We start from the raw sequence: 16,736 nt of genomic DNA, 5'->3' as shown, positions 1-16,736 counted from the left end.
AGCGTCTGCTAAATGACTGAAATGTAAATGTCCCATTACCACCGTACGCTATGTATTCAGAGCATCTGCAGCGTGCATGTACCTCCCTGAGGTATTGTCTGTGGAATCCCAGAGGCTCTCCATTACCATGCCTATGGGTAAGAGCCCCCCTAGCCTGAACCCCTAGATATCCCAGGAGGAAGGACTGTGTTATAAATAGTTATCTGGGAGGGAAAGGCCATGACCAGCTATGTCATGACAGTCCAGACCATCCACACTACCAACCTCTAGGAACTCCACACAGTCTACAGAGGCCTGTCGGCTTGGTCTGGCCGTCCATAGATGTTTGGCCGTTTGCCCTCTTGCACCTCATAGCCCAGATAACCACAACGGTTTGTAGGGGGGAGCCCATGGTGATCAGAGAGTGGTTGAGAGGGCTTTCTGTTTGACAGATAGGCAATTAGATGTTTCCTTCCAATACTGTGGTGATGGTTTCCCAGTTGAACGGTTTGTTACTTGCTCATGTTAGTGCTGGTCTGTTACTCTATTCGTGCACCTAGTAGATGGGTTAGACTGTGAGGTAGCAGCAGTGGGACTGATTTTGAATTGGTGAGGATAACCACACCATTTATTTTAGTCATGAGCCAAATCTATTGGTTTTCTACCCCAAAGTTGCGAATAAAATGTTGTGATTTATTTAATAAAACACAAGAGCCCAGCAAAATGGATAAAAGCAGGAACGGCATCATCTAGTGGTCAAAACATGGTACTTTCACATAACTTTATGATAAATAATGCAAGTGACATCAATTACTAATTTCTCTGAACAGAAAAAAATCAAAGATTCACAGGCAATACATTACAGAGTATGGTGAAGCAATACTCCAAGCCGCAGCATCATACCACTTGTCAAACATAGAGAACTGATACTTTATGCTGGTTGTTGGGGTGGGATTGGCAGGGGGGGGGTCCGTGTGTGGCTTTTCATTTTTTGCAGGGGATTCCTCATGTCTTACTCATTGGTGGGAAAAAGTTTAGTCCAAATCGGATGTTGAGTACCATATTTATTGAATATTATCTGAATCCTATACAATTTTAAATAGCCAATTTGGGTACAATCAATTAGCTTACTTTCTCAGAGAACATTTTATTTCAACAAAATAATGTTTCAGGAATGCCAATCTTACCTGTTTCTAACTACAGAAACAATTTCAGAACAATCTGAGATGGTGGGTGTCACGGCTTGCAGAAATGACATGGGACGACTCATAGTTGACTCATCTAAATCCTCCCTCCCCCTATCTCTCTGTCTTTCTCTCTCTCTCTCTTCTCCTCCTCCTCCTCTTTCTCTCTGTTCCAGTGTGATTCGCCATGACGACTGAATCAGGAGCAGACTCCGAGCCCAAGCAGCAGCAGCAGGACAAAGGAGGGAAGGACAAGGCGAAGGCAGCAGAACACTTCCCAGCCGCGGCTGGACACAGCACACCTGCCAGGAATAACCAGGTGAGGCACCGTAGCTACTGCTTTTTTTCATTCACTGACAGTACGGTATAGTAGGGGGGGTCACAGTGCTGAGCAGGTCGTATTCATTCACTGACAGTACGGTATAGTAGGGGGTCACAGTGCTGAGCAGGTCGTATTCATTCACTGACAGTACGGTATAGTAGGAGGGTCACAGTGCTGAGCAGGTCGTATTCATTCACTGACAGTACGGTATAGTAGGGGGTCACAGTGCTGAGCAGGTCGTATTCATTCACTGACAGTACGGTATAGTAGGGGGGTCACAGTGCTGAGCAGGTCGTATTCATTCACTGACAGTACGGTATAGTAGGGGGGTCACAGTGCTGAGCAGGTCGTATTCATTCACTGACAGTACGGTATAGTAGGGGGGGTCACAGTGCTGAGCAGGTCGTATTCATTCACTGACAGTACGGTATAGTAGGGGGTCACAGTGCTGAGCAGGTCGTATTCATTCACTGACAGTACGGTATAGTAGGGGGGTCACAGTGCTGAGCAGGTCGTATTCATTCACTGACAGTACGATATAGTAGGGGGGTCACAGTGCTGAGCAGGTCGTATTCATTCACTGACAGTACGATATAGTAGGAGGGTCACAGTGCTGAGCAGGTCGTATTCATTCACTGACAGTACGGTATAGTAGGGGGGTCACAGTGCTGAGCAGGTCGTATTCATTCACTGACAGTACGGTATAGTAGGGGGGTCACAGTGCTGAGCAGGTCGTATTCATTCACTGACAGTACGGTATAGTAGGGGGGTCACAGTGCTGAGCAGGTCGTATTCATTCACTGACAGTACGGTATAGTAGGGGGGTCACAGTGCTGAGCAGGTCGTATTCATTCACTGACAGTACGGTATAGTAGGGGGGTCACAGTGCTGAGCAGGTCGTATTCATTCACTGACAGTACGGTATAGTAGGGGGGTCACAGTGCTGAGCAGGTCGTATTCATTCACTGACAGTACGGTATAGTAGGGGGGTCACAGTGCTGAGCAGGTCGTATTCATTCACTGACAGTACGGTATAGTAGGGGGGTCACAGTGCTGAGCAGGTCGTATTCATTCACTGACAGTACAGTATAGTAGGGGGGTCACAGTGCTGAGCAGGTCGTATTCATTCACTGACAGTACGGTATAGTAGGGGGGTCACAGTGCTGAGCAGGTCGTATTCATTCACTGACAGTACGGTATAGTAGGGGGGTCACAGTGCTGAGCAGGTCGTATTCATTCACTGACAGTACGGTATAGTAGGGGGGTCACAGTGCTGAGCAGGTCGTATTCATTCACTGACAGTACGGTATAGTAGGGGGGGTCACAGTGCTGAGCAGGTCGTATTCATTCACTGACAGTACGATATAGTAGGGGGGTCACAGTGCTGAGCAGGTCGTATTCATTCACTGACAGTACGATATAGTAGGGGGGTCACAGTGCTGAGCAGGTCGTATTCATTCACTGACAGTACGGTATAGTAGGGGGGTCACAGTGCTGAGCAGGTCGTATTCATTCACTGACAGTACGGTATAGTAGGGGGGTCACAGTGCTGAGCAGGTCGTATTCATTCACTGACAGTACGGTATAGTAGGGGGGTCACAGTGCTGAGCAGGTCGTATTCATTCACTGACAGTACGGTATAGTAGGGGGGTCACAGTGCTGAGCAGGTCGTATTCATTCACTGACAGTACGGTATAGTAGGGGGTCACAGTGCTGAGCAGGTCGTATTCATTCACTGACAGTACGGTATAGTAGGGGGGTCACAGTGCTGAGCAGGTCGTATTCATTCACTGACAGTACGGTATAGTAGGGGGGTCACAGTGCTGAGCAGGTCGTATTCATTCACTGACAGTACGGTATAGTAGGGGGGTCACAGTGCTGAGCAGGTCGTATTCATTCACTGACAGTACGGTATAGTAGGGGGTCACAGTGCTGAGCAGGTCGTATTCATTCACTGACAGTACGGTATAGTAGGGGGGTCACAGTGCTGAGCAGGTCGTATTCATTCACTGACAGTACAGTATAGTAGGGGGTCACAGTGCTGACAGGACAGTCTGACCTATGCGTTATGACAATAGGAAAGCTCTGAATCAATAAGACTCACATCAGACGTCGGGGTAATTTTCAGATACCGTGTACAGTATGGTCTTTTTATCCACTATATTGGTTTGAGAGCTGGGATTCACAATTGGTAGTTTTCAGCTGCGTTCACTGACGGGGGGTTATATAGCTTTGGTAGATCACAGAGTCGGGTATGCTTCAGCTTTATACTATTACAGTATGCTGCATTCACTGACGGCACTGTTTTGATTTGTGCGTTTATGACAATGGGGAATTTGAGCTTTGTGACACGGCTTGAGAACTGAGAGGCACGTCTTGCGCTTGGGTGAACCCTGGTCATATATCCACTGTACAGTCGTGGTCAAAAGTTTTGAGAATGACACACATACTCATTTTCACAAAGTCTGCTGCCTCAGTTTTGACGATGTCAATTTGCATATACTTCAGAATGTCATGAAGAGTGATCAGATGAATTGCAATTAATTGCAAAGTCCCTCTTTGCCATGAAAATGAACTTAATTCCAAAAAAAAGATTTCCACTGCATTTCAGCCCTGCCACAAAAGGACCAGCTGCCATCATTTCAGTGATTCTCTCGTTAACACAGGTGAGAGTGTTGACGAGGACAAGGCTGGAGATCACTCTGTCATGCTGATTGAGTTAGAATAACAGACTGGAAGCTTTAAAAGGAGGGTGGTGGATGAAATCATTGTTCTTCCTCTGTTAACCATGGTTACCTGCAAGGAAACATGTGCCGTCATCATTGCTTTGCACAAAAAGGGCTTCACAGGCAAGGATATTGTTGCTAGTAAGATTGCACCTAAATCAACCATTTATCGGATCATCAAGAACTTCAAGGAGAGAGGGTCAATTGTTGTGAAGAAGGCGTCAGGGCACCCAAGAAAGTCCAGCAAGCGCCAGGACCACCTCCTAAAGTTGATTCAGCTGCGGGATCGGGGCACCACCAGTGCAGAGATTGCTCGTGAATGGCAGCAGGCAGGTGTGAGTGCATCTGCACACACAGTGAGGCGAATACTTTTGGAGGATGGCCTGGTGTCAAGAAGGGCAGCAAAGAAGCCACTTCTCTCCAGGAAAAACATCAGGGACAGACTGATATTCTGCAAAAGGTACAGGGATTGGACTGCTGAGGACTGGGGTAAAGTCATTTCCTCTGATGAATCCCCTTTCCGATTGTTTGGGGCATCCGGAAAACACCTTGTCCAGAGAAGACAAGGTGAGCGCTACCATCAGTCCTGTGTCATGCCAACAGTAAAGCATCCTGAGACCATTCATGTGTGGGGTTGCTTCTCAGCCAAGGGAGTCGGCTCACTCACAATTTTGCCTAAGAACACAGCCATGAATAAAGAATGGTACCAACACATCCTCCGAGAGCAACTTCTCCCAACCATCCAAGAACAGTTTGGTGACGACGAATGCCTTTTCCAGCATGATGGCTCGGGGATCAAAACATCGACATTTTGGGCCCATGACCAGGAAACTCCCCAGACCTTAATCCCATTGAGAACTTGTGGTCGATCCTCAAGAGGCGGGTGGACAAACAAAAACCCACAAATTCGGACAAAATCCAAGCATTGATTATGCAAGAATAGGCTGCCATCAGTCAGGATGTGGCCCAGAAGTTAATTGACAGCATTGCCAGGGAGGATTGCAGAGGTCTTGAAAAAGAAGGGTCAACACTGAAAATATTGACTCTTTGCATAACCTTCATGTAATTGTCAATAAAAGCCTTTGACACTTATGGAATGCTTGTAATTATACTTCAGTATACCATAGTAACATCTGACAAAAATATCTCATAACACTGAAGCAGCGAACCTTTGTGAAGACCAATACTTGTGTCATTCTCAAAAACTTTGACCCTGGACTTCTATCCATTGTATTGCTTTGAGAACCAAGACTTGTGGCGCAAACCGATTTTTGTTTCGCTGTTGTGTCTGAGTCTAGATCCTACAGTATCTTGGGACTTGTTCTCACCTCGTCACCCTGACGCTCGCTGAACGCACATGATCTGATCCGTCTGTAGGCTACGCGGGCGGCAGGCTACCGAACATGTATTTGATCTATTCCACAGCTAGCACAGCTGATTCAACATGTAAATCAATTCATCAAGTCCTTGACCAGGGTAATAGAAAGAGAAGCCATTCAGGTCCCAAATGGCACACTATTCCCTATATATAGTGCAGGTCAAAAGTACAGTGGCTTGCGAAAGTATTCACCCCCCCTTGGCATTTTTCCTATTTTGTTGCCTACAACCTGGAATTAAAATGGATTTTTGGGGGGGGTTTGTATCATTTGATTTACACAACATGCCTACCACTTTGAAGATGCAAAATATTTTTTATTGTGAAACAAACAAGAAGTAAGACAAAAAAACTGAAAACTTGAGCGTGCATAACTATTCACCCCCCCCAAAATCAATACTTTGTAGAGCCACCTTTTGCAGCAATTACAGCTGCAAGTCTCTTGGGGTATGTCTCTATAAGCTTGGCACATCTAGCCACTGGGATATTTGCCCATTCTTCAAGGCAAAACTGCTCCAGCTCCTTCAAGTTGGATGGGTTCCGCTGGTGTACAGCAATCTTTAAGTCCCAGTCCCTGCCGATGGAAAAACATGGATGGTGTTCTCGGGTGATGAGCGGTGTTGGATTTGCGCCAGACATAGCGTTTTCCTTGATGGCCAAAAAGCTCAATTTTAGTCTCATCTGACCAGAGTACCTTCTTCCATATGTTTGGGGAGTCTCCCACATGCCTTTTGGTGAACACCAAACTTGTTTGCTTATTTTTTTTTTTTAAGCAATGGCTTTTTTCTGCCCACTCTTCCGTAAAGCCCAGCTCTGTGGAGTGTACGGCTTAAAGTGGTCCTATAGACAGATACTCCAATCTCCGCTGTGGAGCTTTGCAGCTCCTTCAGGGTTATCTTTGGTCTCTTTGTTGCCTCTCTGATTAATGCCCTCCTTGCCTGGTCTGTGAGTTTTGGTGGGCGGCCCTCTCTTGGCAGGTTTGTTGTGGTGCCATATTCTTTCCATTTTTTAATAATGGATTTAATGGTGCTCCGTGGGATGTTCAAAGTTTCGGATAGTTTTTTATAACCCAAACCTGATTTGTACTTCTATATATACTGAGATCATGTGACACTTAAATTGCACACAGGTGGACTTTATTTAACTAATTATGTGACTTCTGAAGGTAATTGATTGCACCAGATCTTATTTAGGGGCTTCATAGCAAAGGGGGTTATGTTTTTCATTTCAATTCACCAATTTTGACTATTTTTGTGTATGTCCATTACAAAATCCATTTAAATTACAGGTTGTAATGCAACAAAATAGGAAAAACGCCAAGGGGGATGAATTATTTTGCAAGGCACTGTATTGCACTATATAGGGAATATGGTCAGAATTAGTTCACTATATAGGGAATAGGATGCCATTTGGGACGTATGCTAAGTCAGTGGTTCAGAGGTCAGACATGAGCCCCAGTGGTAGTAGTAAGGTGAAGTTTCTCCAAGACCCTCAGGTCAGGACAATAGAGGTCAGGACAATAGAGGTCAGGACAATAGAGGTCAGGGCTGATCTACGGTGTGTTCTGTGTTTTCGATCCTAATGGTTAAGATTGTGATTTTAGGAGGGTAAGGGCTTTCCTCTCCATCTTAAATAAGCAGGGCTTTCCTCTCCATCTTAAATAAGCATGCCCCATTCAAAAAATTCAGAACTAAGAACAGATATAGCCCCTGGTTCACCCCAGACTTGACTGCCCTTGACCAGCACAAAAACATCCTGTGGCGTACTGCATTAGCATCGAACAGCCCCCGCGATATGCAACTTTTCAGGGAAGTCAGGAACCAATATACACAATCAGTTAGGAAAGCAAAGGCTAGCTTTTTCAAACAGAAATTTGCATCCTGTAGCACTAACTCCAAAAAGTTTTGGGACACTGTAAAGTCCATGGAGAATAAGAGCATCTCCTCCCAGCTACCCACTGCACTGAGGCTAGGAAACACTGTCACCACTGATAAATCTACGATAATCGAGAATTTCAATAAGCATTTTGCTACGGCTGGCCATGCTTTCCACCTGGCTACCCCTACCCCGGCCACCAGCTCTGCACCCTCCGCTGCAACTTGCCCATGCTTCTCCTTCACCCAAATTCAGATAGCTGATGTCCTGAAAGAGCTTCAAAATCTGGACCCCTACAAATCAGCTGGGCTAGACAATCTGGACCCTTTCGTTCTAAAATTAGCCGCCGAAATTGGCGTAACCCCTATTACTAGCCTGTTCAACCTCTCTTTCGTAACGTCTGAGATCCCCAGAGATTGGAAAGCTGCCGCGGTCATCCCCCTCTTCAAAGGGGGTGACACTCTAGATCCAAACTGTTACAGACCTATATCCATCCTGCGCTGCCTTTCGAAAGTATTTGAAAGCCAAGTTTAAAAAATACTCTAAGGCAGAGGTGGTCCACTATTTTTGTATTGATCTAGCCAGGAGGAAGGAGTTTGTATTGATATAGCCAGGAGGAAGGAGTTTGTATTGATATAAACTCCTGAGTGGCGCAGTGGTCTAAGGCACTGCATCGCAGTGCTAACTGTGCCACTAGAGATCCTGGTTCGAATCCAGGCTCTGTCGCAGCCGGCCGCGACCGGGAGACTCATGGGCGGCGCACAATTGGCCCAGCGTCGTCTAGGGTAGGGGAGGGAATGGCCGGCAGGGATGTAGCTCAGTTGATAGAGCATGGCGTTTGCAACGCCAGGGTTGTGGGTTCGATTCCCACGGGGGGGCAGTATAAAAAAATTATGTAATCAATAACTGTAAGTCGCTCTGGATAAGAGCGTCTGCTAAATGACTAAAATGTAAATGTAAATATAGCCAGGAGGAAGGAGTTTGTATTGATATAGCCAGGAGGAAGGAGTTTCTATTGATAAAGGAAGAGGTTTCTATTGATATAGCCAGGAGGAAGGAGTTTCTATTGATAAAGGAAGAGGTTTCTATTGATATAGCCAGGAGGAAGGAGTTTCTATTGATAAAGGAAGAGGTTTCTATTGATCTAGCCAGGAGGAAGGAGTTTCTATTGATAAAGGAAGAGGTTTCTATTGATATAGCCAGGAGGAAGGAGTTTCTATTGATAAAGGAAGAGGTTTCTATTGATCTAGCCAGGAGGAAGGAGTTATTGATAAAGGAAGAGGTTTCTATTGATATAGCCAGGAGGAATCCATTCGATAGCCAGAAAGTAAGTGTCTCGAATCCAAAGTAGCCTACCTTTCAATGTGAGCAGCACATGAAAGTAAAATGTCTTGGAGTAAAATATCTTGGAGTGAGGTGGAAGTGCCTTGTTGTCAGTGAGGTGGAAGTGCCTTGTTGTCAGTGAGGTGGAAAATTGGATTTTCTTGCGAGGACAAGAAAACTAAAGAAAGTAGTTTTGGGGATAAGACTGATAAAACATTGTCATACTGGATTTTTTTTCCTCCGTCTATTTAATGACTAAGCACTGTCTCTTCAATGACTAAACACTGTCTCTTCAATGACTAAACACTGTCTCTTCAATGACTAAGCACTGTCTCTTCAATGACTAAACACTGTCTCTTCAATGACTAAGCACTGTCTCTTCAATGACTAAACACTGTCTCTTCAATGACTAAGCACTGTGTTAGATTAATTTAGATTTTAAGAATAATGACTAAAGAATTTCACCCCAAACACAGTATAAATGTTAGAATTATCATGTAGTGTCAACCCACTAACAGAGGGGGCGGTACTAACCATTCAAGGGGGAAGGCGGGAACTGTTTAAGAAAGCCACCTAAAGGTGGGAGGAGCATAGTGCCTTTGTTTGTCAAGGGGTATAAAAACAGTATGTTTGTGTTTTTGGCCCCAGAGCTCTCGCCATGAATAAAAATACAGATAAGACTTGTGAGTTGTGGACCTTGAATCATTGATGATTAAAACCAGAGCCTTACAACCTCTGGTAATGATTCAAGCTTAGGGTGAATTAGAGATAAAAATTCACATGACACACTGTCTCTTCAATGACTAAACACTGTCTCTTCAATGACTAAGCACTGTCTCTTCAATGACTAAGCACTGTCTCTTCAATGACTAAACACTGTCTCTTCAATGACTAAGCACTGTCTCTTCAATGACTAAGCACTGTCTCTTCAATGACTAAACACTGTCTCTTTAATGACTAAACACTGTCTCTTCAATGACTAAACACTGTCTCTTCAATGACTAAGCACTGTCTCTTCAATGACTAAGCACTGTCTCTTTAATGACTAAACACTGTCTCTTCAATGACTAAACACTGTCTCTTCAATGACTAAACACTGTCTCTTCAATGACTAAACACTTTAATTCCGTTTCCTTTCTGTCAGTGACATACCAACAACACGTACTAAACAGACACTTACTCACCTAGCTACCTTAAGATGCACTAATAACTAATGGATACATTCTGGATAAGAGTGTCTGCTAAATGACAAAAATGTACACATTTAAAATGTAGAGAAATGTCTCCTAATGAAGCCTCAATCACTAAACCCTGTTGGTGTTTCCTTTCTCCCCTGCGGTAGTTTGAGGAAGACCTGTCGTCAACCAGGTCATCAACCAGTCGCCTGTCAATCAAGTCTCCACTGAGGGGAGTCAAGAAGCTGAAGAATATGCAGTGTAAAATCACCCTGCTAGATGGCTCCGACTACACCATGACAGTGGATGTGAGTACAGGGGGAGGAGGAGGGGGAGCAGGGGAGAGGGGGAGGAGGGGAGAGGGGGAGGAGGAGGAGGAGGGAGGAGGGGAGAGGGGGAGGTTGCTACTATCTGCCATCCATTCATGGTGGATGTGAGTGGACGAAATTGTAATAGCTCATTTCAGATTTTTATCTCTCTCTCTCAAATTAGACAGATAAGATGTATGACATTACTTTTCTGCCAATCAAGTTCCAGAAACCATCATCTCAAATGGCATACAGTAACAGCAACTTAGCTTCCAGTTCTGTCAGATTCATACAGTAACAGCAACTTAGCTTCCAGTTCTGTCAGATTCATACAGTAACAGCAACTTAGCTTCCAGTTCTGTCAGATTCATACAGTAACAGCAACTTAGCTTCCAGTTCTGTCAGATTCATACAGTAACAGCAACTTAGCTTCCAGTTCTGTCAGATTCATACAGTAACAGCAACTTAGCTTCCAGTTCTGTCAGATTCATACAGTAACAGCAACTTAGCTTCCAGTTCTGTCAGATTCATACAGTAACAGCAACTTAGCTTCCAGTTCTGTCAGATTCATACAGCAACTTAGCTTCCAGTTCTGTCAGATTCATACAGCAACTTAGCTTCCAGTTCTGTCAGATTCATACAGTAAAAGCAATTTAGCTTCTAGTTCTGTCAGATTCAAACAGTAAAAGCAACTTAGCTTCCAGTTCCGTCAGATTCATACAGTAAAAGCAACTTAGCTTCCAGTTCTGTCAGATTCATACAGTAACAGCAACGTAGCTTCCAGTTCTGTCAGATTCATACAGTAACAGCAACGTAGCTTCCAGTTCTGTCAGATTCATACAGTAACAGCAACTTAGCTTCCAGTTCTGTCAGATTCATACAGTAACAGAAACTTAGCTTCCAGTTCTGTCAGATGTATACAGTAACAGCAACTTAGCTTCCAGTTCTGTCAGATTCATACAGTAACAGCAGCTTAGCTTCCAGTTCTGTCAGATTCATACAGTAACAGCAACTTAGCTTCCAGTTCTGTCAGATTCATACAGCAACTTAGCTTCCAGTTCTGTCAGATTCATACAGTAACAGCAACTTAGCTTCCAGTTCTGTCAGATTCATACAGTAACAGCAACTTAGCTTCCAGTTCTGTCAGATTCATACAGTAACAGCAACTTAGCTTCCTGTTCTGTCAGATTCATACAGTAACAGCAACTTAGCTTCCAGTTCTGTCAGATTCATACAGTAACAGCAACTTAGCCTCCAGTTCTGTCAGATTCATACAGTAACAGAAACTTAGCTTCCAGTTCTGTCAGATTCATACAGCAACTTAGCTTCCAGTTCTGTCAGATTCATACAGTAACAGCAACTTAGCTTCCAGTTCTGTCAGATTCATACAGTAACAGCAACTTAGCTTCCAGTTCTGTCAGATTCATACAGTAACAGCAACTTAGCTTCCAGTTCTGTCAGATTCATACAGTAACAGCAACTTAGCTTCCAGTTCTGTCAGATTCATACAGTAACAGCAACTTAGCTTCCAGTTCTGTCAGATTCATACAGTAACAGCAACTTAGCTTCCAGTTCTGTCAGATTCATACAGTAACAGCAACGTAGCTTCCAGTTCTGTCAGATTCATACAGTAACAGCAACTTAGCTTCCAGTTCTGTCAGATTCATACAGTAACAGCAACTTAGCTTCCAGTTCTGTCAGATTCATACAGCAACTTAGCTTCCAGTTCTGTCAGATTCATACAGCAACTTAGCTTCCAGTTCTGTCAGATTCATACAGTAACAGCAACGTAGCTTCCAGTTCTGTCAGATTCATACAGTAACAGCAACGTTAGCTTCCAGTTCTGTCAGATTCATACAGTAACAGCAACTTAGCTTCCAGTTCTGTCAGATTCATACAGCAACTTAGCTTCCAGTTCTGTCAGATTCATACAGCAACTTAGCTTCCAGTTCTGTCAGATTCATACAGTAAAAGCAATTTAGCTTCTAGTTCTGTCAGATTCAAACAGTAAAAGCAACTTAGCTTCCAGTTCCGTCAGATTCATACAGTAAAAGCAACTTAGCTTCCAGTTCTGTCAGATTCATACAGCAACTTAGCTTCCAGTTCTGTCAGATTCATACAGCAACTTAGCTTCCAGTTCTGTCAGATTCATACAGCAACTTAGCTTCCAGTTCTGTCAGATTCATACAGCAACTTAGCTTCCAGTTCTGTCAGATTCATACAGCAACTTAGCTTCCAGTTCTGTCAGATTCATACAGCAACTTAGCTTCCAGTTCTGTCAGATTCATACAGCAACTTAGCTTCCAGTTCTGTCAGATTCATACAGCAACTTAGCTTCCAGTTCTGTCAGATTCATACAGCAACTTAGCTTCCAGTTCTGTCAGGTTTACACAGTTCTGCTAAGTTAGAGTTGTTTGAGTCAGACATGCCAAGGACTCAACGCTCCTTCCACCCAAACAAACGCAAATCTCCTTTAGCCGGATAGAGGATAGAGCCCGAGGAGGGGGGAATGAGGAGGCGGGGGGGTAGATTAGCCCTGTGTTTGGGTTGGGGCTTTGGAACAGGAGCGGTTTGTGTGGTTTTGTAGGGGGGGTTTAGGAACGGTTGTGTGTTTTGGGTTCGGGGCTTTGGAACGGGAGTGGTTGAGCAGTTTGTGTGTCTGTCTGTGTGTAGAGGATCAGTGTCATACTACTCACTGTGCTCAGCGTGAGTCACTCCCAATCCTGCTTTAGCCTCCTGCTGTGGACTGCCAGCACTTCTGAACAATGTCTAATCTGGACGGGATGTAGCCGTACAGGGATTGGTGTATGAGCTGGTTTGGGGGTCGTTTGGGGTAGACTGCAGTAACTGCTGGTGCTGTTTTTAATTCTACAGCAATTTAGAACTGTACAGTTGTTTGTTTTCTTGCTTTATGTTGTGTTATACCCGGACTGGTACAGTCATTGATTGGCAGATGTGTAAAGCAAATGCACGCGCCCACAGGACAGTTATTCGAGGTTGAGGGAAGGTGTGTGAGAGAGAGACGTCCACTCGAGCCCAGCCATCCATGAACTGGGACCACTTTAACACTGTGATACATTTTAGAACATGACGTCATAATCAGAACACAATCAGATTGATTGGGAGCTATTTCACACTAGGAAGATGTTTTACATGACACCCTGCAGTGTGGTCTGTGGCTGGGTCATTTATTAGTGTCCAGGCCTCCCCTGCATGAGAGAAGAACGTGAGGAGGGGAGAGAGCCTCCCGAGGAATCTCCCTGGGTTGCCCCATCTGTTTACAGACTTATATTACCCACTCTCTCCTTCAATCCTCCTCCCTCCACCATCTCCCCTTCATCCTCCTCCCTCCACCATCTCTCCTTCAATCCTCCTCCCTCCACTATCTCCCCTTCATCCTCCTCCCTCCACCATCCCACCTTCAAACCTCCTCCCTCCACCATCTCCCCTTCAATCCTCCTCCCTCCACCATCTCCCCTTCAAGCTTCCTCCCTCCACCATCTCCCCTTCAAGCTTCCTCCCTCCACCATCTCCCCTTCAAGCTTCCTCCCTCCACCATCTCCCCTTCACTCTTCCTCCCTCCACCATCTCCCCTTCAAGCTTCCTCCCTCCACCATCTCCCCTTCAAGCTTCCTCCCTCCACCATCTCCCCTTCACTCTTCCTCCCTCCACCATCTCCCCTTCAAGCTTCCTCCCTCCACCATCTCTCCTTCACTCTTCCTCCCTCCACCATCTCCCCTTCATCCTCCTCCCTCCACCATCCCTCCTTCATCCTCTTCCTCCCTCCACCATCTCCCCTTCACTCTTCCTCCCTCCACCATCTCCCCTTCACTCTTCCTCCCTCCACCATCTCCCCTTCAAGCTTCCTCCCTCCACCATCTCCCCTTCACTCTTCCTCCCTCCACCATCTCACCTTCATCCTCCTCCTCCCTTCACCATCTCCCCTTCACTCTTCCTCCCTTCACCATCTCCCCTTCACTCTTCCTCCCTTCACCATCTCCCCTTCACTCTTCCTCCCTCCACCATCCCTCCTTCATCCTCCTCCCTCCACCATCTCCCCTTCACTCTTCCTCCCTCCACCATCTCCCCTTCACTCTTCCTCCCTCCACCATCTCCCTTTAATCATCCTCCCTCCACCATCTCCCCTTCAATCCTCCTCCCTCCACCATCTCCCTTTAATCCTCCTCCCTCCACCATCTCCCTTTAATCCTCCTCCCTCCACCATCTCCGTTTAATCCTCCTCCCTCCACCATCCCTCCTTCATCCTCCTCCCTCCACCATCTCCCTTTAATCCTCCTCCCTCCACCATCTCCCCTTCATCCTCCTCCCTCCACCATCTCCCTTTAATCCTCCTCCCTCCACCATCTCCCTTTAATCCTCCTCCCTCCACCATCTCCCTTTAATCCTCCTCCCTCCACCATCTCCCTTTAATCCTCCTCCCTCCACCATCTCCCTTTAATCCTCCTCCCTCCACCATCTCCCCTTTAATCCTCCTCCCTCCACCATCTCCCTTTAATCCTCCTCCCTCCACCATCTCCCCTTTAATCCTCCTCCCTCCACCATCTCCCTTTAATCCTCCTCCCTCCACCATCTCCCTTTAATCCTCCTCCCTCCACCATCTCCCTTTAATCCTCCTCCCTCCACCATCTCCCTTTAATCCTCCTCCCTCCACCATCTCCCCTTCATCCTCCTCCCTCCACCATCTCCCTTTAATCCTCCTCCCTCCACCATCTCCCCTTTAATCCTCCTCCCTCCACCATCTCCCCTTTAATCCTCCTCCCTCCACCATCTCCCTTTAATCCTCCTCCCTCCACCATCTCCCCTTTAATCCTCCTCCCTCCACCATCTCCCCTTTAATCCTCCTCCCTCCACCATCTCCCCTTTAATCCTCCTCCCTCCACCATCTCCCCTTTAATCCTCTTCCCTCCACCATCTCCCCTTTAATCCTCTTCCCTCCACCATCTCCCCTTTAATCCTCCTCCCTCCACTCCCCTTTAATCCCTCCCCCACCATCTCCCCTTTAATCCTCTTCCCTCCACCATCTCCCCTTTAATCCTCTTCCCACCACCATCTCCCTTTAATCCTCCTCCCTCCACCATCTCCCTTTAATCCTCCTCCCTCCACCATCTCCCTTTAATCCTCCTCCCTCCACCATCTCCCTTTAATCCTCCTTATGTCTCTGCATCCAGTATGAAGGAAGTTAAGAGGTAGTTTCACAAGCCAATGCTAACTAGTGTTAGCCCAATTACTGGAAATATATGGTATCTACTACCATGCTAGCAGTTACCATAGACTTCCAGTCATTGAGCTAACTGTAGTTAGCAGCTAGATAGCAACTTCCTTCAAACTGCACGCAGAGATATAAAAATTGTATCCACAAGTTCATCTGACTTGGGGGAAGTAGATAAAGGGCTTCATTGCAACAATCCTGAAGTATCCCTTTAAGGATTCCAGCTTTAAAGCCAGCAGCATATCACACAGACAGAGAGGTTAGCTGGTTACAGGTTGGTTAAGGCCAGCAGCATATCACACAGACAGAGAGGTTAGCTGGTTACAGGTTGGTTAAGGCTAGCAGCATATCACACAGACAGAGAGGTTAGCTGGTTACAGGTTGGTTAAGGCCAGCAGCATATCACACAGACAGAGAGGTTAGCTGGTTACAGGTTGGTTAAGGCTAGCAGCATATCACACAGACAGAGAGGTTAGCTGGTTACAGGTTGGTTAAGGCCAGCAGCGTATCACACAGACAGAGAGTTTAGCTGGTTACAGGTTGGTTAAGGCCAGCAGCATATCACACAGACAGAGAGGTTAGCTGGTTACAGGTTGGTTAAGGCTAGCAGCATATCACACAGACAGAGAGGTTAGCTGGTTACAGGTTGGTTAAGGCCAGCAGCATATCACACAGACAGAGAGGTTAGCTGGTTACAGGTTGGTTAAGGCTAGCAGCATATCACACAGACAGAGAGGTTAGCTGGTTACAGGTTGGTTAAGGCCAGCAGCATATCACACAGACAGAGAGGTTAGCTGGTTACAGGTTGGTTAAGGCCAGCAGCATATCACACAGACAGAGAGGTTAGCTGGTTACAGGTTGGTTAAGGCTAGCAGCATATCACACAGACAGAGAGGTTAGCTGGTTACAGGTTGGTTAAGGCCAGCAGCATATCACACAGACAGAGAGGTTAGCTGGTTACAGGTTGGTTAAGGCTAGCAGCATATCACACAGACAGAGAGGTTAGCTGGTTACAGGTTGGTTAAGGCCAGCAGCATATCACACAGACAGAGAGGTTAGCTGGTTACAGGTTGGTTAAGGCCAGCAGCGTATCACACAGACAGAGAGGTTAGCTGGTTACAGGTTGGTTAAGGCCAGCAGCATATCACACAGACAGAGAGGTTAGCTGGTTACAGGTTGGTTAAGGCCAGCAGCATATCACACAGACAGAGAGGTTAGCTGGTTACAGGTTGGTTAAGG

General features: G+C 46.0%; 1 protein-coding gene and 1 long non-coding RNA gene across 17 annotated transcripts in view; both read left to right on the top strand.

Moving 5' to 3' along the window:
• Positions 1 to 16,736, top strand: part of epb41l3b (erythrocyte membrane protein band 4.1-like 3b) — a 90,109-nt gene that overhangs the window by 21,510 nt on the left and 51,863 nt on the right. For all 12 annotated transcript variants that reach the window (XM_041895509.2, XM_041895512.2, XM_041895507.2 and 9 more), the window contains exons 2-3: positions 1,340 to 1,482; positions 10,127 to 10,267. In XM_041895509.2, the coding sequence (XP_041751443.2) occupies positions 1,351 to 1,482; positions 10,127 to 10,267 (273 nt within the window). In that variant the 5' untranslated portion in view covers positions 1,340 to 1,350. The remainder of the gene's footprint in view (positions 1 to 1,339; positions 1,483 to 10,126; positions 10,268 to 16,736) is intronic.
• LOC121580568 overlaps positions 15,690 to 16,736 on the top strand; it is a 3,125-nt gene continuing 2,078 nt past the window's right edge. For 3 of the 5 annotated variants that reach the window (XR_006661717.1, XR_006661719.1, XR_006661716.1), the window contains exon 1: positions 15,690 to 15,915. This is a non-coding gene — a long non-coding RNA (uncharacterized LOC121580568). The remainder of the gene's footprint in view (positions 15,916 to 16,736) is intronic. The other 2 variants (XR_006661718.1, XR_006661720.1) reach the window with 2 other exon arrangements.

This window comes from Coregonus clupeaformis, chromosome 14 (assembly GCF_020615455.1).
Source record: "Coregonus clupeaformis isolate EN_2021a chromosome 14, ASM2061545v1, whole genome shotgun sequence".
Classification (NCBI taxonomy): Eukaryota; Metazoa; Chordata; class Actinopteri; order Salmoniformes; family Salmonidae; genus Coregonus; species Coregonus clupeaformis.
This window is presented reverse-complemented; position numbering and strand designations above follow the sequence as displayed.